At 33.5% G+C, this 25447-nt stretch overlaps 1 protein-coding gene across 5 annotated transcripts in view; it reads right to left on the reverse strand.

Annotated features, from left to right (window-relative positions):
• Window positions 1-25447, reverse strand: part of MYO16 (myosin XVI) — a 516601-nt gene that overhangs the window by 168047 nt on the left and 323107 nt on the right. For all 5 annotated transcript variants that reach the window (XM_006909366.3, XM_015587388.2, XM_025045004.1 and 2 more), the window contains one exon: window positions 8761-8833. In XM_006909366.3, the coding sequence (XP_006909428.1) occupies window positions 8761-8833 (73 nt within the window). The remainder of the gene's footprint in view (window positions 1-8760; window positions 8834-25447) is intronic.

A 25447-nucleotide genomic window follows, 5' to 3' on the forward strand; every position in this document is an offset into this window, starting at 1 on the left:
TCAAGGAAAAAAATAAACACATTGGAGTGCAGGACAACGGTCAGAAAAGAGATAGACTTTGTCCTGAAACTGGGATGGTTTGCTGTTAAGTTCTGTTCTTGCCAGCACCAGAATTTTGTTGGTAGGTATAGAAAGCTCAAGTGTCTTCAGAAACAGGGTTATTGGAGAATGGCAGGACTGCAGGCAGAGGGCTCCCTTGGCAGGAGATGGACAACTGAAAATTGGAAGCTCTTATGACCTAACCTTGTCATGTTATTTCAATGATGAATGTACATCAATATTTCATTATTAATATGATAGGTGGATAATAATTGATATAGTAGGAATATACCAAATAAAATATTTAAATAATAACCATATGAAAAATAAGACCTAAATAGTATATATTGACACCCAAAGAATAACAAAAATAATTCTAAGCACCAGGTCAGAAAATGATGGTCCAGGACTATTGCCCTTGTTGCCAATATTTTTCTTGCATCTCTGCTTCACAATAAAAAATGGTTTTTGTAAATTCAAGAGTGATGTCAATAGACTATATAAGCCTCCCCATTGCATTCTACTACAAAATAAGATCTAAATTAAAAATAAAATACAAACCATGAAACATTTCTGCTGTCTTGGAGGTTATTTTAAAATCTAAAAAAAATTGCGAGAATTTGCTTAAACTTAGAATTACTCTTTGCATCATCACTTTCCTCCCACCCCTCCATTCATGATACCTGGAATTACTTTGATTTTCTTCCTTCTATCTGATTTGGCCAGTAGTTAACTAGCTCTTTTCCTTTCTGCCCCTCGACAACTAGATCTCATGATATATACACAAACCTGGAAGTTCTTTATATTTAAAGTTAAATTTTCCTTAAACGTGTACTTCCACTGATCAGTTCCCTGAATATAAAAATATTAAAACTATAGTCACTTAAGTTGAGAATATACCATATATTGCATGTAACTTTATATACTTGGTTATTAAGGCAAAAACAATTGATTATGAATATAGACCAATAAATTCTGCACATTATAGCTGGCAAAGGGAGGGATGAAATTCAGTATTTAATATGAAAATATTTATGTCCATCATATGAAAAATATTTACTTCCTCATGACTGATACAGTCTAGCAAATTCATCTCCTTATATTGTTCCATCAGAATTAAGTGATATCAATAGATCAATAACTGTGTTTATCTCCAAGAATGATTCTAGAAAGACAAATCATTTTCTATAAAACCGTGTACCGTCTGTGCACAGTAGTATCCCCATTGTGAAAGAAAAACATTTAATTGTCACTTTCATTTTAATCAAAAATGAAAAACAAAGTTTTGAGCAGTATTAAGAGAAAAAAGTGGAAATTTAAAAAATTTGTTCACTTTGCTTAAAAAATAATATTTTGAGGTTTTCTTTCCCCCAATTAATGTGTTAAACTCCTTTAATGATAAAGTAATTTTGTTACTAAAGATTAATAAAGATTGTTAAATGTGGGGTAAAATATTTACAGAAAATGAATGACTCCATTATGAAATGAAACCATTGGGGAAGACTATTTTGATTATATGATATATACTATAATTTTTTATACTCTTGATATTAAAAAGTACATTGAATTATTAAGACAACACAAATAGATTCTATATCTCAGCAGTTTGATTTAAAAGTGGTTATGGAAGGTGTACCTAAATATAAGATATTTTAGGAAACAGCTCCAGAAATAAGTGTCAAAGTCATGAAAAATAGTGTGATGTCTATTACTATATGAAACAATAAAAGAAAGTCTGATAAAGGATTCCAAAATAAGAATATCAGTGGCTGATTCTCTATTGTACAAGAAATATCCAAATTATATGACACTTATTTTTCCTCTAATTTTGAGATTCTCTCATTGAAAATACTTAGATGTGGAAGTCTCAAACATACTGTGTATAATTCTCTTAACCATTTTGCATTCAAGAGACCTAGCTCTGTAGCTACAAAAATTACTTTTGATGACAATCTGACTAAATCTTCTTGCTCTTGACTGTCTTATAATTCAGCATCTCTGTATATATACCCAGTGTAGTGTTTTGACTGATTTGAGCATTTTTATAATAAAAAAATATTTTAATGCTTTTATACTAATATTTTACTGAACTGAATTTTGGCTTTACAGAATTGATCCACTGTTTTAGTCAAAATGGTGATAACAAGTATGAAATGTGAACAAAGCCACAATAAATTAGAAAGATCTGGAAGGGGTCAGAGTATCAATATTCTTTTTTTTTTTCTTTCTTTTTTTTTTCCTCTGGGAAGGTCTAATGCAGTCTACCCACCTTTGCCTAACAGACAAGGGCTTTGGCCTGTGCTTGTGGATAGAGCATCTCAAGCTGTTACTCTCCCCATCAAAGTGATTCCTAAAACATAAGGCTTCTCTACTGAGCCCACATTTTTAAGCTGCAGCATCGGATGGTACTTTGTGATATGAGGTGATCCTCACAATATATATGAGCCTTTTATTGTATGTCATGTTCTTTGTATTCTAGAGTGGAAAAAAAGTAATTTATTAAAATCCCATAGGGAAAATTCCAGCTTGCTGTGTAAAACTGAGTAGCCCGTGGAGTGATTTTTGACTCGTAGCTTTAATTACAGTGGTGCTTTCTGAAAGGGAAGATGTATTTGTAATTCTGACAAAGGAGGGCGATGCTGGGTGGTAAAGGGGATCACTGGGAGCATACGCAGTTCAAAATAGAATGTTTTTCAAACTCATTTCGCAGTAATGTATACATTAAATTTTTTTACCAAAACGGTTTGCTTTTCCCTATATTAAATTGTTGAAAGTACTCACTGTTTGACCCAAAGTTAAAACATAAAAGAAGGGCTGTAACATAAACTTTAAAACTATCAGTAAACGTAGCTTGGGGACTAACACAAACATATCATCCTTTGTCAGATACCAAGTTGAAAAGTGGAAAAATGTATCCCACTATCCAAATGGTGGCCAATAGATGGGAAGAACCTGTTTATTCTTGATTTATTTTCACTGAACTGTGTTGTGTGTGCACATGTCGGTGTGTGTTAAATACAGAGAACGATACAGTGAAAGAGTTTCATAGGCAAATTAGTTTATGTATCTAGAAGCATAAATCTGTATCAATAATTCAGAATATCATTGACTTCAAAGCAAAACCATCATTACTTTTACTTTTCAACTCCATCCATTAGAATCATGTTTGGGTTTCATTAAATTTTCAGGTATTACTCAGAGTAGACTTGAATGTGGGTGAAAGGTAAGTATTCATAGATGATAATGAACAATTATTAAGTACTGCTTAATTAGCACATACTCTTCTCTGATTAAAATACATGCTTTGTACATAAAGTGCTGTTGCTAACCGGTTTAATAATAAAAATTACACACCCTTTGAAAACATTTTTTAGTAACAGAACATTATTGCTTATCCAGATGGCCTATCATTTGTATTAATGACAAACTTAATTTCTTGAGTAAATTTTCACCAACTGTTCTCCCTTTATTACTCAGTGAAATATATCTGAAGCAAAAATATAATAGAGCATGACATATACATCACAGAATTAAAGTAAGAGATTAATTAAAGCTGACGCCAGTTAAAGGCAGAGCCCCAGGCGTTAGACAGTGATTTGCAATCTGACTGCACCTTGGAATTAACTGGGGGCTTTTTAAAAAAGGCCGATGTCTGGGCCTGACCCCAAACCAATTAAATCGGAGTGGAGCCCGGGCATTGATATATTTCAAAAGATTTCCAGGTGATTCTAATATGGTTGAACACACTGAGATGATGGAACAGAGCATACACAATCTATTAACTGATTTGCTCATTAATTTGTATTTATACACACATATATATGCATACATATATATATATATCACATATATATGTGAGAGAGCAGTATTACATTAGATTTCGGATATTCAGTATTTCTCAAATATGTTCAGCAAAATACTAATAGTGTGAGGTGTCAATTACTATTGTCTGAAAAACAATAAAGCTGAAACCTATTGGAGAAACATACAGCTAAACTAATGAGCTTCTCTGCAGGACTTCTCTGGGCCTTTACTGTGCCAAGCATACTGTGAATCTCCAACTTACATTTTCAAAGAATTCCTTAGGGCTTATGAGATTACTATATGTTCATTCTCCAACAAATCAATTATTCCCAATTTTGGCTCATTATCTATAAAATGGTAGGTGCAGGGTTTGGTGAGACAGTATCTCTTTCATCTGTTTCATCTTTAAGATTCTATAATTTATTTTGCTTTCTTTGAATTTCCTATTGTAGTCTTCCTTTCCTATGCCTTTGTTTCAGAAAAGTCAGTTATTTGAAATAGTATATTATGGAAAATTTTAAATATATTCAACAGTGAAGAGAATAATATAATGAACCTCCATCTGCCATCAACCAACTTCAACTTATGGCCAATTCTGCTTTATCCATTTCCCTATTACCCTCAAAACTAAACTCATTTGAAGCAATTATCAGATGTTGTATCATTAATTGGCAAATACCTTGGTATAATTCTCTAAGATATAAAGACTTAAAAAATACATTCACAGTATTTTCATCACACATAATTTCCATCAACAAAATTTCTTAATTTCACCGGAATCCAAATTTCACATTACATAATTAACTCATAATTTTTATACTTAGTTAAAGAAATTAGGATCCACATAGTGTCCAAATATTTAACTGATTTATGTATCTTTTATATCTCTTTCAATCTACAGGTCACCCTCCCTCTTTCACATTTTACCCTTGCATTTTACATATTGAAGAAATCAGGTCATTTGTCCTATACAGATTTCCACATTCTGGATCCTGCATGGCTTATTTTAGCATGTTCCTCTGTCCTTAGTTCCTATTAATTAGTAGTTAGTTCAAGCAACTTCATTATATTCATGTGCTTAACTTTTCTTCCTCCTTCCCTCTCTTTCTCCTTTCCTTCCTTTCTTCCTTCCTCTCCTTTCTTTCTTGGCAAGAACATTTGATAAGCATCTTGTGTATGTTGTCACTCTTCTCATAACCTAAGCAGTGATTGACACTCATTGCCTACCATAATTTATTAGGAGCTGCAAAATTGAGTTGCTCTGATTTTGTCATCCATACTTCATTTATTTGTAGTGGAACTGCATCAAGTTATATTTACAAATTATATTTACACATTAGAATCAGCATTTTTATAATATTAAGTCTTTCTGTCTAAAAATGAAATCTGTCTTTCCATTTAAGTATAATCATGTGACTTTCAGGAGCAATTTACTGATTTCCTCGCTCAGGCTATTTATTTATTTTTGACAATATTGTCTTCTTTTCCATTCTGTCTTATTAAAAGGTATTTTAAAAATATATAAAAGTCATTGGTTTTACATTCTGATTATGTGCTACCTTATCTGTCATTGTAGTAATGTTTTCATTCATTCTTTTCAGTTTCTAAATATATCATCATCTCTGGAAGTATCTTCTTTTCACCTTCTGCCATAAATTACTTTCTCTTTTCTAGCATCATTGGCATTTCAGTGTGTAAGAAGATACCCTTGTCTTGTTTGTTATCTTTCTAATTATCAAGCATTATAAACTTGGAACTCACTGACTGTAATGCTGGAGAGTCAACTGAAAAGCTTTCCTTTCAATGATTTAGAAGATATTTTACAGTGCTGGAGATCAACTTCACATAATAAAAGGGAGTTTATGAAGTTTAGGTACTATATAACATAGGATGAGTTGAAAATAATTATTTAATTAGCCAAGGTAGTAGATTTAGAGCCTCACGATATGTACTACAGTCTCAAATTATTTAGTATGCCACTCTCCATTGAATCATCAAACTACTGCTGAATTTTTTTTGTGTGTATAATATTTTTACTATAAGTATAGTATTTGTTATTATATGAAATAGCTCTGAATAGAAATGATTTATTAATAGTCAAAGAAAATGGAATTTGCATTTCCTATGAGCTGAAACAAATTCTCATCTAAAGAATCACAAGCATCCATTTAATCTTCTAGAGCTAAATCAGAGTACAAAGGTTGGAGATGCTGATGTTTTGGAGTGCTTCATGATAGTTCCTCTAATTTGTCCCTTTTCTAAACATTTGTCAAGCTTCTTATGAGAAACGATTATTAATAAATACATATATTTATTCCTCAGCAAAGAGAACCACTAGGAAATACGCTATGAAGATTATTTCTTACAAGTTTATTCTTGAAATTTCAATTGAAATCACTTTTGTTAAGTTTGTATTATATAAAAATGATGCACCAAACAAAATTTCAACCCTGTAGGAGTTCACATTCTAATGAATAGGTGATAGATGGGTCAAAAAGCTCAAACAGAATAAAATAAATACTTATAAAGGCACTAATATTCTTCTGGGTTTGATTCTGAATAAAATATTGGTTTCTTAAACATTTCTTTGAAAGTTTCCGATGGAATAAAAAATGAAAAAGTTTGCATTCTACTAACAACTCAAGAATCTAGAACGTATTATTCAAATCAATGGCCTTTAAAAAGTCCCTATGCACATTTATGAATATGCTAAAGCCACTGTAAAATCAGCTTCATTACAAAGAAAATAATTTTATTCTTCTAAATGGCTCTTAGTTACTGTTGTGCACAATAGCTAAGAAAGTCTGCTAAGAAAAAGATATATATTTTTAAAAAATAAAAAGTAGGGGAGGGAGGGAGCAATTGGGGGGATCGTTTTATGAGCTATATAGATGTCTAACCAATGCACTGTATACTTGAAACTAATTTAAAAAAATAAATTTAAAAAACATAAAAACATTTATTTTTAAATAATTTGTCTAAGAACTGGTCTTAGATTTTACCCATAAATGTCTAAAACTAGTTTTTGATTTTTAATAGACTCATTCTTAAGATTTGAAAAAATGCTATTCCTTGTTACATAAAAATCTTAGACCGTGAGTATATTCCAAAACATATCATTAAAATATTTAGCAGAAAGGAAAAATGATAAGGGATACACATAATTGTAGTAACATAAAAAACAGCTTTAATGAGAAAATAATATAAATGTTAGTACTGATCAATTGTCAAGACAGACTTGATAGATAATTGTGTTGAGGTGTGAGGCAGAGCATGGAGAGCATGGTCTCTGGTAAAGGCCTTGACCCCTTTCCATCTGTGATTTTTACATGTTACTTACCAAGTGATGGAGAAACCAGGGAGTCTCATTACAGACATAGAAGTGTATATGTTTTCTAAGGCAAAAATGTAAGGAATCAATATGGCTGCCAGATACCATTCAAACATTTGTTTTGAGAAATACATCACAAGAGACAGCCTGCAGACTGCATATACTGTTACACATTTTTTTTAACTCTTTTAACTGAGTTCTTTTAACAGTTCTTCATGTTCATCACTATTTTAACTGAGTTCACTCTTTTAACTGAGTTCTTCATATTCATCACTATTTTTCTTATAATAAGCAATAAATAACTAAAACCACAAAGTCCTCCTTTTTCCATTATTCCATGTATACAAAAGTATAGAAGAGAAAATTATCTATGTATAGTCTCTTTGGTCTTATTTCATACGAGACTTCTTGTAAAGTTCTGTAAAAACATGACTCATGATGATTCACCCTGGATTAGGTGAGTCAGCATGATTTGGGATGTACTCACAGGATGCCGTATTGCTTAAAAAAATAGCTATATTTTAAAAGTTTTTTAAGTGTTCCAATTTATAACAGTGGCTACCCACCATTTTAGTGAACTAGAAAACAATACCAGAACCTCTGTAATAGTAATCCCATTTAATGGTACAAGGCTGTAAGTCTATTATAGTCCTGATTTTACAGATAAGAAAATCAAAACTAATTATAAACTCTTCATCCTGGCCAAGAGAGTTCTGCTAGTAAAAGTCACAGAACTAGGTTTCAAACTAATTCTATTTAATTCTTTATCCAGTGCCCTAAATCACTACATCATCTACTTAAAATATAGCTGAACAAGTTATGTAATTATTAACAGGTGTGGAGTTGTAATTCTTCAAAAATGTAGTGCACCTTGACTTTCTGCCTTTCCACCTATACCTTTTTTGTGGGTTTATTTTTCTTTCTCTGCTTGGTAAGGCACATTCTACTTCTGCTCTCTTCTTTAACACTTAATTTTTAGGTATGCCTTGATTCGATTTGATTAAATAATTTGATTAAACGATTCATCTAGTACTATTAGATACATAAAGAATTTAGTGCTTTTCAAAGTGCCCTAAATTGCAAATGAATTAAAAATAATCAATGCTTCTTTAATCTATTTTTATGAGTTTCCCGTAGTCATATGTATGCATGTCATGTAAAGATGAATCTACAAATAGTAGCATTTAGCATAAGAGAGCATTTCCATTCTGATTTTTGGCCAAGGTTTCTGAAGATTTTTGCCCTGATTTTAAATGCAGATGCCCTCCGTCTGTCTCTCTGACCTAGTTGAAATAGCATAAGCACAACTCAGCTCTTCATCTAGCATTGTCTTTCAAGACAAGTGTCTCTGTTTATTAAAAAAAAAAAAAGAAGATTATGCCAGTTGTTTACAAAACCACATAAAAATGATGAATATGTCAACAAAGCAGGGGGCATTAATTTTAAAACAGAATGGCAAAGTACTTATTTTAATTCTGTAATTATGCAAGTAATTATGTAATAGTCTCTATTGAATTAAAAAGAGCTAACTTATTGTGAAAAAAAAAAAGTTTATAAAATTTCCCCCAAAAAACAATCCCACTTACTTGTTCAAATTCATTTTTTTGAAATTCTTCAAAACCAAAGATATCCAATATCCCAATATCCAGTGTCTGGGTGCTGAAATGAAACAATTAAACGGTGACTAGGCATAGTTAAAGCTCTTACATGACTACCTGCCTGCGCTACTTCTAGTCAGAGAAATCCAACCAGTTAGCATATCCCTACCAACGTGAAGTACAAGCACATAAATAATTATCTTAGAGTCTGGTGAACACTCTGAAAATTAGGGGGGGAAAGTGTTCTTTTAATGCTTTGACTCAAACACAGATATATTACCAAAACTACATTGATTTCTAAGTTTAAAATGTAACATTACATGGGTGGTTTAATATTTGTTTCTGAAATAGTCACTGTGTCTTTCTCCTTTGATTAGACTTGCTTTCTCAGAAGCAATTTGTGCCCATTGTTAAGTGGCTCTCACCAACTAATATCTGAATCTTAGTCTGCACAAGCAGGGATCAAGCAATTTCTTCACTACACATAAGTACAAGGTAAATCACAATTAAGCCATATGCAATGTTCTTTGATAGAACAAACTGAGCCACTCTAAAAATTATATTATGATCTTCCTAGAGGAATTATGAAGAATGAAGAACTTGAAACTTGGTTGCAAAATGGAAAGAAATCAATCTAAGTACTTTTTTTTTGGATGTAAACTATCACTCGGAGTTTGCTACAGTCTTGGATGGTTAAATCACAGATGTTAGAACCCTCATGGTGAGCGAGGAAAGGAGGAAGGAAATCTGGTTGGTGACAGCAGCCCTGACAACCCAGATTCTGTGGGGAATATGGAGGCCGTACAAGGGAGTGTGTGTGAGGTTGCTTCTTGCAAAAACAGCCCCCAGATGAATCTGGAATGCTGGACACCAGGAGGGCACACCCCTTCTATTTTGCTGGTCTGTGTTTCTATTGTAGAAGCTTAGTGACAAGCTTGTCAGGTTTTGAAATTGTTTTGTCTTGCATAGGAATCCTAGTTCAAACACTTTTTAGTTGGCTATCTTTGGGAAAACTTTCTGAGCTGCAGTTTCATCATCTGTGAAACTAAGATAACAAGTAATATGTGTCCATCTAGACTGTAGTTAAAATTAGAAGTGATATAAATAGCGGGGTAATAGTTACTATACAATGTATCTCCGATCACTGGAAGTTGCTTTTTTTTTAAAAAAAAGTAGTTGTCTAATAGAATAAATATAAATGGCTAATAGGCATATGAAAAATGTCAATCTCATAAAATTGCAAAAAATAAAAATAAAAATTTAAAAAATTAGGATGAAAAAGCTAGTCTCCTAAACGTTTTTTGGGAGTTTCAATTGGTAGAGACTTGAAAAACAATTTAGTTAATGTGACATAAATCTTTAAAATGTTCATTTCATTTGAACCAGTACTTCCATATATAAGAACCTATACTAAGACAATTATTAGAAATGAAATTAAAAACTTATGAACAAAGTTTTTATTGTTATCTTAATTCCTTCCAGTAGCAAAAACATAAAGAAATTATAAATACCCCACACTAAAGACACAATTAATTGAAAGGCATACATTCTATGACAAATTAATTTAGTGAAACTGTCAAGTTAATAGAAAGCAGCATATAAGTTCTGTATAAAGAATAACCTGTTATATATCCAGAAGACCTAGAAAGAAGTACAATCGGCCTGAGAAGAGGAAATAGAGATGGTTTTGTTTACTTCTTTTTCTCGTTCTGAATTTTCAAAGGTTCTTCTAGTAAAACAATATTATTTTTATAATTAATAAATATCCACGTTTATAAAGACACTATGAAAGCATGGTAAATATTTTTGAACAACAATAAGCTAGAAGCTAAAGCAGGAACAGAATTTATAACTTTTGTATATTAATCGTAACTTATAGCATAATTTCAAGCACATTAAAAAATGTATCCATGGCACACACACAAAAAAAGTGAACTGTAGATGTCTTGAATGGTAGACCTAGAGTTGACTTCTTAGTTTTTAAGATGTTCTATACTGAGTATTATAATATTCTTTATTATAAACCTTTATTTAAAAGATATATGATTAAATACATGTTGGATATTTTCTGAGTTAATGAAGGAAAGGACAGCAATACTCTTCCGAGCAAAGAAAGAAAAGTATAGCCCAGCAGATAAAGTGGAGAAAGGTGTCTGGTTGTCCAGGGATGGGAGGTGCAATAGGGACCCCAGGAGTCAGGAGAGAAAGAGCAGGGGCACTTCCTGAAAGTGATGTACTTGCTGTAAATATGTATGCTTCCTGCCAACTTCTATCAGGATCTCATGTCTGATTTCCTTGTCTGATTTCCAGCTAGCGTTAGCAGCAGTAGTCCTATGTTTATAGTACATAACGTTGATAAGAAGTAGGAAAAAGGGCAAGAGCTACCAGTGACATGATGTCACTATCTACGTTTTTCTCCTTCTCATAAGGAGGGCGACTTTGTGTTGACAAGCAGAAGAAGGATGCTGAGGCTACCCAGGTACGTAAATGAGCAAAATATGTTAAAAGATTCTAGTCCAGATTCGGAGAAGTAAATTATTAATTAGTAATTTAAAATAGCATAACTTGGATTAAAGGACACTCCTTTTAAATTATTCTTTTCACATTCCATAGATACTGGATTCCAAATTACATTTACTTACAAAATTAAAATGTTATTTAAAAAAAAATGGTAAGCAAAAAAAAAAAAAAAAAAGTCAGGAGAACAATTAAATGCAGGTTTAATGAGTTTTAAGGATTACTTTACAACTGCTGACAGACATAATGTGTTCATTTTTTTCCAAAATCTATTTCATCATTTATGATTGAATGAAATATGTGTCTGTTTTTGCAATGGCAACCTTGGCAGGAGGGTTAAAGAATTTGCAGCCAGCAAAGTGCCCATACTATGTAGCAGTCAGCATTACTGTCATTTCTCTTATTGATATCTTGACTCATATTACACAGGCATTTAACTTAACATCAATTTCTATCCAGGAGGAGCAGACAAAGGTCATCTGATCAACCTGGATTCAATCCTATAAGAAAAATTAACATATTAATGAGATGGTCTATTTTAGTTCAAATTCTGCCTTAGAATTCTCCTGAGGCCTTTCCTGATGGTTAACAAAACTATCTAACTTGCATTACTGTATTAGTAAAATACAACACGTTTTATATCAGACAAAATATTAAGTGCCGAAGCATCTGTCTGTTTTTTATTTTGTTTTCTGCGTATGAATATGGGAAGGGGAAAAGTTCAGAATAAAGAGAATGTCTACCTTAGAATATCGATGAACTAATTTTATTTGGGCAGAGAGGTCTGGTGGCATGCACAAGTGAGGTTTTGTCCTCAGTCATTCTGAGGCAAAGAGAGTTACCTAAGTCTATAGTCAGTTTAGGAAACAGCTGAATCCTATTTGGCATAAAACCCTCGATTGAGCCAGAGATGAATCAGCTATTCAGCTGATCATTGACCGGTAGAACCCCAGATGGGGTAAGAATGAAATATAAAAGCATTCCAGATTTGAGTAATCTGGCTGTCCAGACACACTGCCCTGGGGATAAGATGGACTTACACAGAGGTTAATGGTGCAAAGTCCTTGAAGACGTTGAGCTATGCTATGGTACTACCCAGCTGCTGAAGAATTTAGTTAAAATAAATTTTGTTTTTAATTGGCAAGGTGCATTCATTGTGAAGGCTAATTATGCCTATTTCAATAGCTTATCTGAATCTTCCAGCGCTTTCTCTAGTCTATGAGAGGAACTTGAGATGGAGAGATGTGACTTGTATACTTTGAGCAGTTCCTCCCTTTTATTCTTTGACTGAAGAAAGTACTTGAGGCTTATCATTTTTTGAAAACATGTCATGAATTAAGGAAAATTTTGCAGTGGCCGACAAGTTGAGCTAGAAGCTGGATGATGGGTAAGGACAATGGTTACCAAAGCAGCCATCTACCTCCTTCTAGCCTTTGTGATATTGTGCATAGCAACTTAGTTCCTAAATGCAGTCCTTTGCACTTCCCACCTACTGGAAATATGTTTGGAAAAAAATCAGTTAATAAGCCTGGATATACAAGAAACTCCTGGGATGAGTATGAAAACTAGAACTACCGTGTACTAAGCACTATTATGAGCATTTACGATGCCTTACCTCATTTAGCAGTAACTACTTTGTGAGATAAGGACAATAACCACCCCCATTTCACAGAGGAAAATACTGAGACAGGATGGTGAAGCTTTAAGTTGTCCAGGGTATGCATTAGCATTACAGGGATCCAGGATTTGAGCCCAGGCTGTCTAATTCTAGACCCTGTGCCTGTAAGCCCTACAGAGTACTGCATAAAGCCACTTCCAATTGCTGGTCCTATAAACAAGTCTAATTCTGACCTGCAGCAGAGAAACCAGGAAAAGAACTCTCCATAGGAGTAAGAAGAGTACAAAGAATAAAAGATCATTTAACCCTTCTTATCAGTGAAAGCTACAACTCACAGTTGAAAAGTATTACTACTTAGTACTTTTAATAAACATATGCTCTTATTCAGTATAAGTTGCACTCATAACAGTGTTATACATGTATGCTTTGTTACCAAAAAACATCTTTAGAAACAGCAATCAACTTACCATACAATTTACTTTTTAAAACCATAAATGACATTTAGTTGATATGAACTCTTACATTCCTAGTATAAAACAACTCTCATTTCAGAACAGCAGGTTATTTAAGTAAATTAGAACATCACTGCTCCACCAAGTATTCTATAGTTATTAAAAGAGATGGTTATAAAGGATACAAATATGAATAAACAATTATGACAATGAAAAGAACCAGACACCAAATTGTGTGTATTGGATATGGATTAACTGGAACCCTCATATATTGCTGGTGGTAGCTTAAATTTGAAATCTGGAACACAGTTTGATTTCATCCACTAAAGCTAAAGTACATGCCTATTGAATAACCCAGGAATCCCACTCCTGGGCATGGATCCACTAAAGTGAGTGCATGTGTCCACTAAAAGACATGCATGAGAATATTCATGGCTACTTTATTTACATAGTCAAAAACTAGAGACAACCCAAGTGTCCATCAACAGTAGAATAAATAACTAGTGGTACATTCATACATGTTTTCACAAAGGAATAGAATAAGAATGAACTACTGTTGCACTCAACATTGTAAATGAGTCTCACATACATAGCATTGAGCAAAAGAAGCCAGACATAGAAACAGTGCATGAAGAAAGCCTTCTAGGGTGCCGGACAGATTCTACATCTCACTCTGCGGGGAAGTTAGATGGTCACGGTGCGTATGTAAAATCCACTGAACTGTATACAGAATATGTTCACTTCTGGGCTATGTTACCTCAATAAAACAGTAAAAAAATGTGTATGCTCACTAGAATCAGAAGGATGAAGAGATTATTGGTTGAATATTTGTTACATCAGAAGCACTCAAATATATATTTACTTTGGAACTGTTGACACTAACATGATGTTAGAATAGTGATCCTTCTTACCATTGACCTGGCTGCTATCAGAGGTTCAAGTCCCATTTATTAATATAAAGACATTAGTAGAGAAGACAATTAAAAACAAGATGTTAGAGTGGCCCAGAGGTCAAGAAAGAGAGAGAAATACATTCTTCAAGCAGTTGAATATAATTACAGTGGTGTTTATCTCATTACTGTTTTCATTTACGTTGGAGATTTATATCTATCCTCCTCCTATGTCTGCTGACTCTTTTGGCAACCACCTACTGCTCTTTGAAAGCAGAGTTGCATTTCTTGAGAATGCCTTCAGATCAGTGACTTTAGTCCCACCACCAAATATAAAAAGAAGTTCTTATGTTCAACCATTTATCTGGATAACTGAGCCAGAGAGACAGGAGAGGGAGGCTCCCTGTTTTTCATGTATGTCGGTAGTGGTGGAGTGGTGGGTTTCCTTCAGAACACACATCAACCAAAGAAGCATACCATGCCCGAAAGCTTCTCAGAAAAGCAAAACAAAACAACATAAAATAACTCATCTGTAAGTTACTTGTGGTTTATCCTTCTTGTCGCAAAGTCAGTGACCAACTATATTATTCTCTATGCCGTACGATAACATGCAGTGCTCTATCTATATGCTGCTAAATTGGGGTCCTGCATCATTGCATTTAACTTTTGTAAATCGGTAACTGTCGAAATAAATGCCTACACGAAGATGCAGGGATTTTGCAGCTTATTTGTCTTTTCAAAGAAATGTTTAGTTCATCTTGTATCAAGAAGATACCTCTCCTCTTCTTTTGGTCTGTGTCAGTTGGTAGAGGATAAGATAAAGCACAGTAGCAGGATTCAGTAGCTGGAATGGGATGACCTAGTGTGCTTAGGTGATCTGGGCCTTGAAAGAATCCACACACAGCAAATAGAGAACAGGACTAAAAAGAGAGTGAACTCCGAAAGTATATTTGTAGTTCATGTTCAACAACAAGCCTGTGGATTACAGGGCAGATGGTGAGTTAGGGTATATGGCCAAGGTGAGTTAAAGAATTCTCAGGATAAAATGTAGAGAAACTCAAAAGGCGTGAAACTGGATTAAATGGGTCTGGTTTGGAAGGCAGAGTAAAAGCAGGATCTCAGCAGGGGTGGGTAATCCAAGTAGTCTGGATAGGAGTTCTCGGGATGCCATCAAAGCATTTCATCTACAAGTTTCTGTAATCTTCAGAGAGGTAGGATTGCTAATTATGGAAAGGGAGTTCCCCTATGTGTGAATGCCCTGTGTGGACAGGCAGACAAGTGCTAGCAGGCACACAGTACTCTGCAAAGAAAGCCATGGCAAATGCTTTCACAAGCCATGGCAAATACTTGCGAGTGGTGATCGCATCACAGGCAGAAGTCTAGACTCTCAGTGGAATCTCGTCCTTCTCCGGAGCTTGGACTTTTAGGGTAGAGACACTGAAAGTGGTGAGCTAACCTAGGTCATGGTTATGAGGATTTACAGGTGTGATTTAATCTGCAGCCTTTAAAATTCACCTACTAATAGTGGTACTACCAGTTGTACTAAGATTGACGGATCTATTGAATATGACACATTTTAGTATAATTTGGGGTGGGGAGGACCAATTCAGAGTTCACCCATAATGGTATAAAGTTGTAAGGCTGGATTTGCAAAGGGAGTGTTTCTGTGACAAAGTGTGGTAAAGACATTTGGAGCTGGGGCTAAACCTTAAGAACAGGTCATTTGACTCAGCTGATATTTAAGAGAATTCTTAGAACAACTAGCTCTTTCTGGTGGTGATAACTTGTTTGAGTTGATTAATCCTATTTTACCTTTTCTTGATGTTGATCACTACAATAGGAATGGTAATAGGCAGTTGGGTCAATTGTCGGCAATGGGAGGTGACGGAGGACTCAAAATAACTGCTTTGCAAAATGAACAAGCCTCTAGATAGTTCCTCACTATTCCTCTCTGTCGATTAAAAAGTATAGTGAAGACTCCCCACTATAATTCGTTACCCAAAAGTTTGGGAGTTTATTGCCCAGAAGATAATGGAGCAGAACGTTTGAAAATGCTGAGAAGGGAGTAATATCTCGGCCTCTCTCAAATCACCTTTATAACGGAGAGCTGTCTTTCTAACTATCACTTTCAAATGTACATACTTACAATATATGGTTCAAAGTAGGAACTATGAAACTTAAATTAGTGATATGTAGTAGGTAAGATGCTGCTGGAGATCCAATCACCTCAAAACTCAGTGACTGAAAACAATAAGTATTTATTATGATTCGCAAGTCCTTTTGTCAGCTAGGGTGGTGTGGCTGGGGGTCGGCCGTTCTAGGATGACCTCACCCAAACACCATGGAGTTGGCTGGCTACTGGCTGGCTAACAGAGTGTCTCTCATTTTCCGCAGACAAGCCCGGACCTGCTCACATGGCAATGACAGGGATCTGAGAAAGCAGATTTGTGCAAGGGCTCGGAATTGGCGCATCATTTTTGCTGTGTTTTCTTGGCTAGAGCAAGTCACAGGGCCACCTCTTGAGAAGAAACATGTCAAAGTTATATTGTATAGGGCCGCCTAGATGCAGAGGAGAATAAAACAATTGGGAACATTTTTGCAATCTAGCAATGCTGTTTCTTTTGAGAGTGGCTTTTAACTAATGCATTTATTAGTTGATTCACCTTTTCAATGAATATACACTGAACAACTAGTTTTGCATAGTACTCTGCAGGATGCTAGAGGCCTAGATACAAAGAACAGAGAACAGCCTTGACTGTTCCATATGTAAATATCTAAATGTAAATAATAATTTCATTGGAAATAAAGAAATTATCTATATTTCAAAAGGTTAATTTAAAAAAATTAGTTTTAAAACTATGATATTTTAAAATTACTCTTCTGATAGTCTTCAATGTGGGAAGCATTTTTGGAACAAAACTCAGGTTTTAAGTCTGACATAGTGGGGTTCATATGTCAAGTCCATCACTTTGTGGCTGTGTGACTTGAGTCACTTACTTAACCTCTCTGAATTCTGGTTTCTTTATTTGAAAAAAGAAGACAATAATAACCTATCTCATAGTTAATGTCAATATTAATTATAATGATTTCCAACTGAAAGCCTTACTCGCTTCTAGGTAATATCCAATAAATGAAAACCACAATAATTGCACCTTCATCACTTATCACGTCTGCATACATAAAGAAGCAAGGCTTGGAAATGCATTTTTAAAATCACAATATGTGAAGAGAGAAAAGTTAAAAGTTGACATGGAGCTAACAAAAACTAAAAATGTCCTTTAGTTAAAAAAGAACATCTTCCTCAATTAGAAAATTACATTAGAAAATAGGCAAACAGTATTAAATTGTGGTACTGACATTTCCTTCCTGGTGTTTTCTTCAGGGAGAGGCAGGGTCACCAAGAGCCAGAATGGGACATTCTGCTCTCATTTCTGAAAGGCACTGCAGCATTATTTATTCTGGCAGAACTGCACTATACTCAAATGACAGGCACAGAAGAGCATAATAAATACAGATTTGGTTAACTCTATTGAGCAGGACAGGTTATCAGGGGGTTGAATAGAGGCCAAATGCATTTCCCCGGTTAGAAATGAAACAAGAGAAAGCGGGCATGGCTAGCAATGCAATGAATTTTATGCTTTGTATAAAATATACAAGCTTATGCCTCTGCACTCTTGGCTCAAAAAAGAACTAGAGAAGTAGAATGCTAGAAGGTTTTTATTAGCCTATAAATCACTGAATTTCTTACACATTTTGTTGAATTTATTTGGCTCTCAAATACTATTTGCAAATCACATAACCATCATGATCAAAAAGGAGAAACAACTACTGTTTGATACTAAAAATGCCATATTCTCATAGATCTGACAATTCTTTTTTTCTCCCATCTCCTAAAAAACATGGACTTAAGGGAAAAGCATATATTAGTTCAATAAGCTGCACTATTCTTGAAATAATTTATCATATTATCATGATCAATATTTAAATTTAATCATTACTGTGTCCAGAGTGTATGATCATTTTCATGATAAGGGTAGTAAATTTTTAACCATTATTTTATATTAATTATGTGGTCATTTTAAATTATTTGTGAGTATTATAATATACATGATGCTTTGGTAAATCTCTAATATTGTTTATTCCTCTGAATCCTTTCATCTGAAAAAAAAGGAATCTCACAAAATAATGGAAAACAAATGTACAATTACAGAGAAAAGATTCTTAGCTCTTTAGGAAATCATTATACATATGGGTGTTTTGGTAAGAAAATGAAGCAGAAGGAGAATTATTTAGAAAGCAGGTTTTTGTCTCAGATATTTTGCTAAATTGTGTAGTTTGGGTTGTCATGGCAATAAGCACCATGATTTAAATAAGTCTATGCAGAAATAGAAGTCACTCATACTATATTCATAAGAATCAAAGAAAGCTCATTATTTAATGGGAAAAAAAAAAGACTCCCTAGTTTGGATGAAGGAGGGAAAAACATGGTGTGTCAAATTTATTTTTCTGACAAACTGCTTGTTATTTTATCTCTGAAACAACATAAAGACAAAATATTTAGAACCAAACAACAAAGGAAGCACTACATAGAAAACGTCTGGAATGCACAGAGAAGCACTTAGAGGATACTTTATAGACTCGGGATCAACAAAATCATCGAAAAGTATGAAACAAACATTCCACTCAGGAAATCAGAAAAATAACACAAAAGGGCAAAATTCAAAGAAAATCAAAATAGGGATATAATAAAACTACAGAAATAAGTAAAACAGCATGAGAAATGAAAAAACAAAAAATGATTTCTGAAAATAAATAATTCTCATAGGCAAGTTTCAAGCAAGACTTATCAATGATTTGGGGGCAAAGGCATAAACAATATCAGGAATACAAAAGTTGTCAAAGGATAGCTACGAGGAGATCGAAGGATTGTAAAACAAAGCTGTGATTTAGTTTATGAATCACAGCTAACAATTTTCTAGAAAATATAAGTAAAAAAATCTGATTGGCTTATAAACTTTAAAATAATTGGTATTAAATGTTAATTCTCCCTCTATCTTCCCAAAATATTTTAGGAAGAGTTTCACCAGACATTCAAGGAACATAACGTCTTCATTTAGCACAAACCATTTTCAAGAGGAGAAAAACAAAGAAACCTACCCAATTTATCATTTAATATAAACTTGACAGCAAAAGATTGCATACGAAGGAAAAAAAAGTCTCATTTCACTAATGAAAAAAAATGGAAATTTCCTTAATAAAGACTACAAAATTCAATCTACTGCATTATGTCCAACTGGGGTTGATACTATAAATGGAGAATTATTCAACATTAAAAAAATATGCATCAATACAATATGCTACCTGAGCAAAAAATGAAAAGAATATCTGCAATAACCTTAATAGATAAAGAGAAAACATTAGATAAATAAAACTTAGCATCCATCCATGACTGAAAATGCTTAACACAGATTATCTCCTGGAACTCTAAGTAAACAGATTACTTAATGCCAAATATTTAAAAATTTATGTCAGTTTGTGAACTAGACAAGAATATCCACTATCCCTACAAATTTTCAACATTGTACTGGCAGTGCTAGCCAATGCAATAAAATAAGAAGAACAAATAAGAGACATAACAGAAAATGAAGAGAAGAAGATAATTATGATCATAAAATAATAAGACATTACTCAGGAAAATTAGAACTAATAAAAAAAATCAGCAGGGTTTCTAGATATAAGATCAACATATGAAATTCAAGATTGAGTATCCCAATAAACAAACTAAAATGTAATAGAAAAACGGCACTCATCATAGCAACAAAAAGTACAAAGTATACAGAAAAAAATAAAAATGTATAAGAAATGATACAGAAAATACAATCATTATTTAAGGAACCAAAAATTACATGAATAAATGTAAATGTAGACATTTGTGGGGGGAACATCAGCCTAGAATGGCCAATTCTCCCCCATATTAGTCTATAAATGTATTTCTAGTTAAAAATCTCCAAATAACTTTTTTATAGACTGTGTTAAAATGATTATAAAATTCACATGCAAAAATAAAGATCCAGGGATAACTAAAACAAATAAAAAATAAGAACTTACAAAAATTTACTTATTAAAACAATATATTATTAATAATTTTAATCAAAGAGATTAAAAATCAGGAGGGAGTGAAAAAGCATTTCAATAAATGAGAGGAATAATTGAATATCTGACTAAAATATAAAATTATATCAATTCCTCATATAAACAAAAATAAATTACTGCTATATTGAAAATCTAAAGGTTTTTAGAAAAATATATAAGATGATCTGAGAGTAGTAAAAGAATGTCTATGATAAGGCCCTAAAATCAGACCATTGAACAAATCTCACTGAACAAATCTCACTATGGGGGCGGGGGGACCGAGGTGGGAGGAGGTGCATGACCTGCATTGCCATGTTCAACTTCAATCATAATCAGGAAAATGCAAATTTAATGTTCTCCTAGAAACTCTGCCACTAAATATATACCCCAGAGAGAATTCTAAACATATATCTCAGGAGACATGTATGATGATGCAACACTTTTCATAATTGAGAAAAAAATGAAAAGAGACTTAAAGTGCCTATCACAAGGGAAATAGATCAGGACATTGCAGTTTCTTCATCCAGGGGAATTAATGCAGCAGTTAAAAAGAATAAATTAGTTCTATAGGTATCGATGTAATTAATTTTCAAAAACCATGTGGAATGAAAAAGTACAGCATAAAATATACTGTATGAAAGCATATTTTTAAAATTCTTAGACTTACAAATGTTATATAGTTGTTATGAAAAACTAGTATCTGAACAACAACAACAAAAAAATTGTGGAAAATTTACACAGAATTGATGATATTGTTGTCTTGGAGTAGGAAGGAGAGGAATGGACCTATGTTGATAAACAAAAGAAACCAGCTTTTAGTTGCAAGTTTATTTCTTTAATGTTAAAAAAAAAATCTGAAGCAAAAGTAGCAAATGTTAATAGTGTGAGTTCTAGGTAGTAGGTTAGTGGCTTGCCTTTGTACTCTCAATTATTAAATCTACCCCTTCTAATAAAAACAGTTAATAAAGAAAGATGTAAGTTAAATGGAAAAAGGAAAAACAAAACTGAATCAGTATATTTTCATTTTCTCACAAATGCACAGCAGATGCTTTAGCATTTCTATGAGGTATCTGAACATTATTAATATAAATTCATCTATTAACAACTAGTACTTTACATATAATAAGGTAATATACAAAATATTTTTACTGACTCTTAATTACTTACAAACTGATTGTCTACATTTTTAAACTGTTATCTTTCTTGTGAAAATATTTTTTATTTGTAAATTCCATCAAAAAGCTTAAGTTTTTGTAATTACTTCAATAAGGTACTAAGAGAGCAAGCTGAAACTAATAATAAAGTAAACATTTCATTTTTAATCTCATTTGCTTACAAATTCAATTCCTGCTTCAGGGGAAAATTTTACTTTGTTCCCAGTTTTGTGTCTATTAAATTAAGACAGATAATCTCTACAATTTTTTGAACTTTTAACAGCAATTTATGAAATATGTATATATTGAAAGAGAGAGGATGAGATTTTACATAGGATTCTCAAGTTATGCTAAATCTATGATATGGTAAGATGTTTTCTTGGGGAAATTAACATCTGATTTTATTATGAAAATAACAGTGAAAAAAACATTTAATTTCTAGATGTTTTCTTCTTATGCCACTTTTTTTATTGCTTAGTTTACTATTTAGATTAAGTTTCTGAACTTATTTCAGCCTTGAAAAATGTGAAGAGCACTGTAAACTCTCACACATTGTGATTCCTTGAGCGTTATGGGAGAGATGTGTGTGGTTTGCTAATAATATTTGAATTAATTTTAATATTCCTCTGCTTCGCAATAGTCACTGATCCTGTCCCAGCCCACACTGCTGAGAATCACTCCAGATCATCTAGTCGATGATGTGGTTAGTTCCAAAGAACAGAAAATTCTTAAATCTGGAGTCAGATGGTAATTATACGTATTCTACTCTGTATTGGGTGTGGGGAGGAAGGAAACAAACATTCTGAAAAATCACATTGCTTCTTTTCAATAAAATCTTTCCTAACCATCTGATTCAGGAAAAAGTGGGACACTGCCCAGTTTAAGCCTTGCTGTTGGAGGAAATGATGGCAAACCCTCATGAAAAGGGAAAGTGACCTGTCTGTAAGGAAATGTGGCAGGGGGTAATTAAATTTTCTGAGATTGTCAAATTCCAGTAATGGACAATTCTCATCACCTGGGATACTGTCAATGACTCCCATACTTGGAGATTAATCTTCAAACTTTTAACTCAAAGACTTAATCTGTCCAAATTGATCTCATTTTCTTGCAAAAGCTAAAACAAATTATACTTTTTTAAAAGACCATTTATAACTATTTTGGGCTACATTTCAGTCCTTTTAAAAAGTCATAGGTTCCATCTCACATTTTAAAAAAAGTCTCGGTTAAATAATTTAAGAAGAAAATTCTCTCTCTCTCTCTCTCTCTCTCTCTCTCTCTCACACACACACACACACACACACACACACACACACACACAAAACCTAATCTGAATTTTAGGCTTATGTATCCTTTGAAACACCAGGAGAATGTGCAGAAGTAATGACAAATCCCCCTGTACAGAAAGCAAAAAACTGCCTATATATGGAATTTGAAAACTGTCATAAGACTAGGTAAAGTATTTATAGGGGATCTGTACAAATAATGTAAGTATAAATGGTATTCCAGAAGATTTTTTTAATGACTTGCCTACAGTGCACGGAAAGATGCTCCCTCCTTAGCGCCATCTTCAGGCCCCCTAGAGCATTGTAAACTAAGGAAGAAGCATCAGCCCTCTCTGCCATGCAGTAAGTCTTCAGAAAAATACAGATTATCCAAAATGCTGACATGTGGTTTCTTTTTTAAAGCAGCCTGTAGAATTCTTCAAGGCTATAATTATTTTTCCCTTTATGAAAAATTTGTTCCCTCTAATTAAAAAAGAATAGCAAGTCTCACCTAATGAAGGAGTGAGATTTTTTTTTAAGATGATTATTACATGCTTGTTACGATCTTAGTGCAGACTCTCTAAATTCATGTAGATGCTAATGTTCTTTTAAGTGTTGTCAGATGCTGGAGTGGAATGTGCTCACCTGATACAGTGGTAGGATCTTAAGTTTATGTCGTCCCAGATGTGTTCTTTATTTCTCACTTCAGAGTGTGAGCCATTAGTTGTGAGACACTGGGAAGCTGAATCCCACTGTCACTAGCGCCATCATTTACAATGACTTCAACCAGACTGTTGGAGAACACACAGGCCATTTTTTAAATGTGCTGATGAAAATCTTTCTGGACATCTAGGATATTCATTATTGACTAACACAATCATTTTCCTTATAATCAAAATATGAGTTTAGAAACAGGATAAGTTACAAAATATCCTAATGATGATTTCAGGAATTAAATCATTTAATTTATATGCAAATTTTAAAAAAACTTTAAAGAATATAACTTCAACTTCTCTTTAAAACAGCCCAGCTTTCTCACTGGTATATGTTTAATACTTCCTTCTATTATTTAAGCCCATATCACAGCTATATTGGGTGAGAGAGGAAAGATTTAATAGTTTGAGAAATTTCATAAGTGATATCTTTTTCCAATATCTTTCTTTTCTCTCTCCATAATCAATCTCAATCTATGAGTCAAAGGACAAAAACCTAGACAGTTCCTAAGATGATGCCCCCTGCCACTCAAAGAAAGTTGGGTTTCATATTTAAAGCCTGGAGCCCTCATTACAATTTGACCTCATTTCCAGACCTGTTCCCAGGTGCCCACAAGGTCTCCATCTCTACAGAGCACCAGTTTCATGTTCATCTATTGTGTCTTCCACGTTGTAAGCATTTCTTAGTCCAGACACCACTTACTCAGTAGTCCATGGTTGGGAACTGGTGTCCCTCCATGTAACTTTTTCCTCAAGGAATCCCTACTGATCGGGAAATATCATAGTTTCTAACCCATGTGAACCATCTTTTTGCAATAATCAATGACCATGAACTGTGCTCTAGATCCTAGTCAGGCATTCTGCAAATGTGTCATAGGTGTGTCATTAAGAAAAAGAGAAAGAGGAAAAGAGTGTGGAAACTGATCAGTGCAAATCCATTATCATTGTTTACTACAAAGCAAAACTGGGCAAACATAGAAAATGCCCCTCACATCCTGATAGTGTATGTGAATAGCGACATTCCTGTCTAAAGAACAACATATTTCCTCTATTTGCTTCTCTCCACAACAAACGAGATTACTAAATCAACATTAAATGGAAGAGACCAGACTGTATCTAGGGTTCCAACATATTGTCCATCTGCATTTTTTTCACACCCTTCCTTCCTCCATAGATAAACAGCCATAAGTTAGGAAGTCTTCTTTCCAGCCACAGCCACCATGATTCTACTGTAGTAACCATCCCTGTCGGGTCAGGCACTGTGCTGACAACTTGGTGTGTGTCATCTCGTTATCCTCAGCTAACCTGGAAACCAACTGAAGTTCTTGCAACCACGTGTCAAATGAACAGGCCTGGAGACATGAGAACTCATGACGAAATGTGTCGAAATAAACTGTAGGTTTTGGTAACTGATATTTATTTAGAGAACTCTCCTAAAATCTCTATAGCTCATTGAAGCCAAATGTAATTAATCATGAAGTTTTTAAATGTTTATGGTTAGCTCAGCTAAAATTTTACAAGAATATAATATAGTATAAGCATATTTAAGAAACTGTGGGCTCAGTGACAAACCAAAAATATCTTGATATGTACTCCTGAAACTCAATTTATTTGCTGTATTATATTTGCACGGCAAATGTTTATGTAGAAAAATGTGAACTTCAGAACATGTAGACATAAATGATGAATGAATGAATGAATGAATAAATGAATAAACAAACAAGTAAGTAATCTTCAATATCCCTCTACTGGATTATCTCTTAAACTTCACCTGTTAACTTTTTATAACTTTCAATCTATTTATTTTCAAGTGTTTCTAATGATGAAAATGAAAATATTCCATAGGCTATATATCTCAAGTGTCCCTATAAATATAAACAAACCAACGTATTCAGAACTCATCATGAAAACAAGTTGATAAAACTATAGTTTTCTGT

Source organism: Pteropus alecto, unplaced genomic scaffold (genome assembly GCF_000325575.1).
Source record: "Pteropus alecto unplaced genomic scaffold, ASM32557v1 scaffold13, whole genome shotgun sequence".
In the NCBI taxonomy this organism is placed as follows: Eukaryota; Metazoa; Chordata; class Mammalia; order Chiroptera; family Pteropodidae; genus Pteropus; species Pteropus alecto.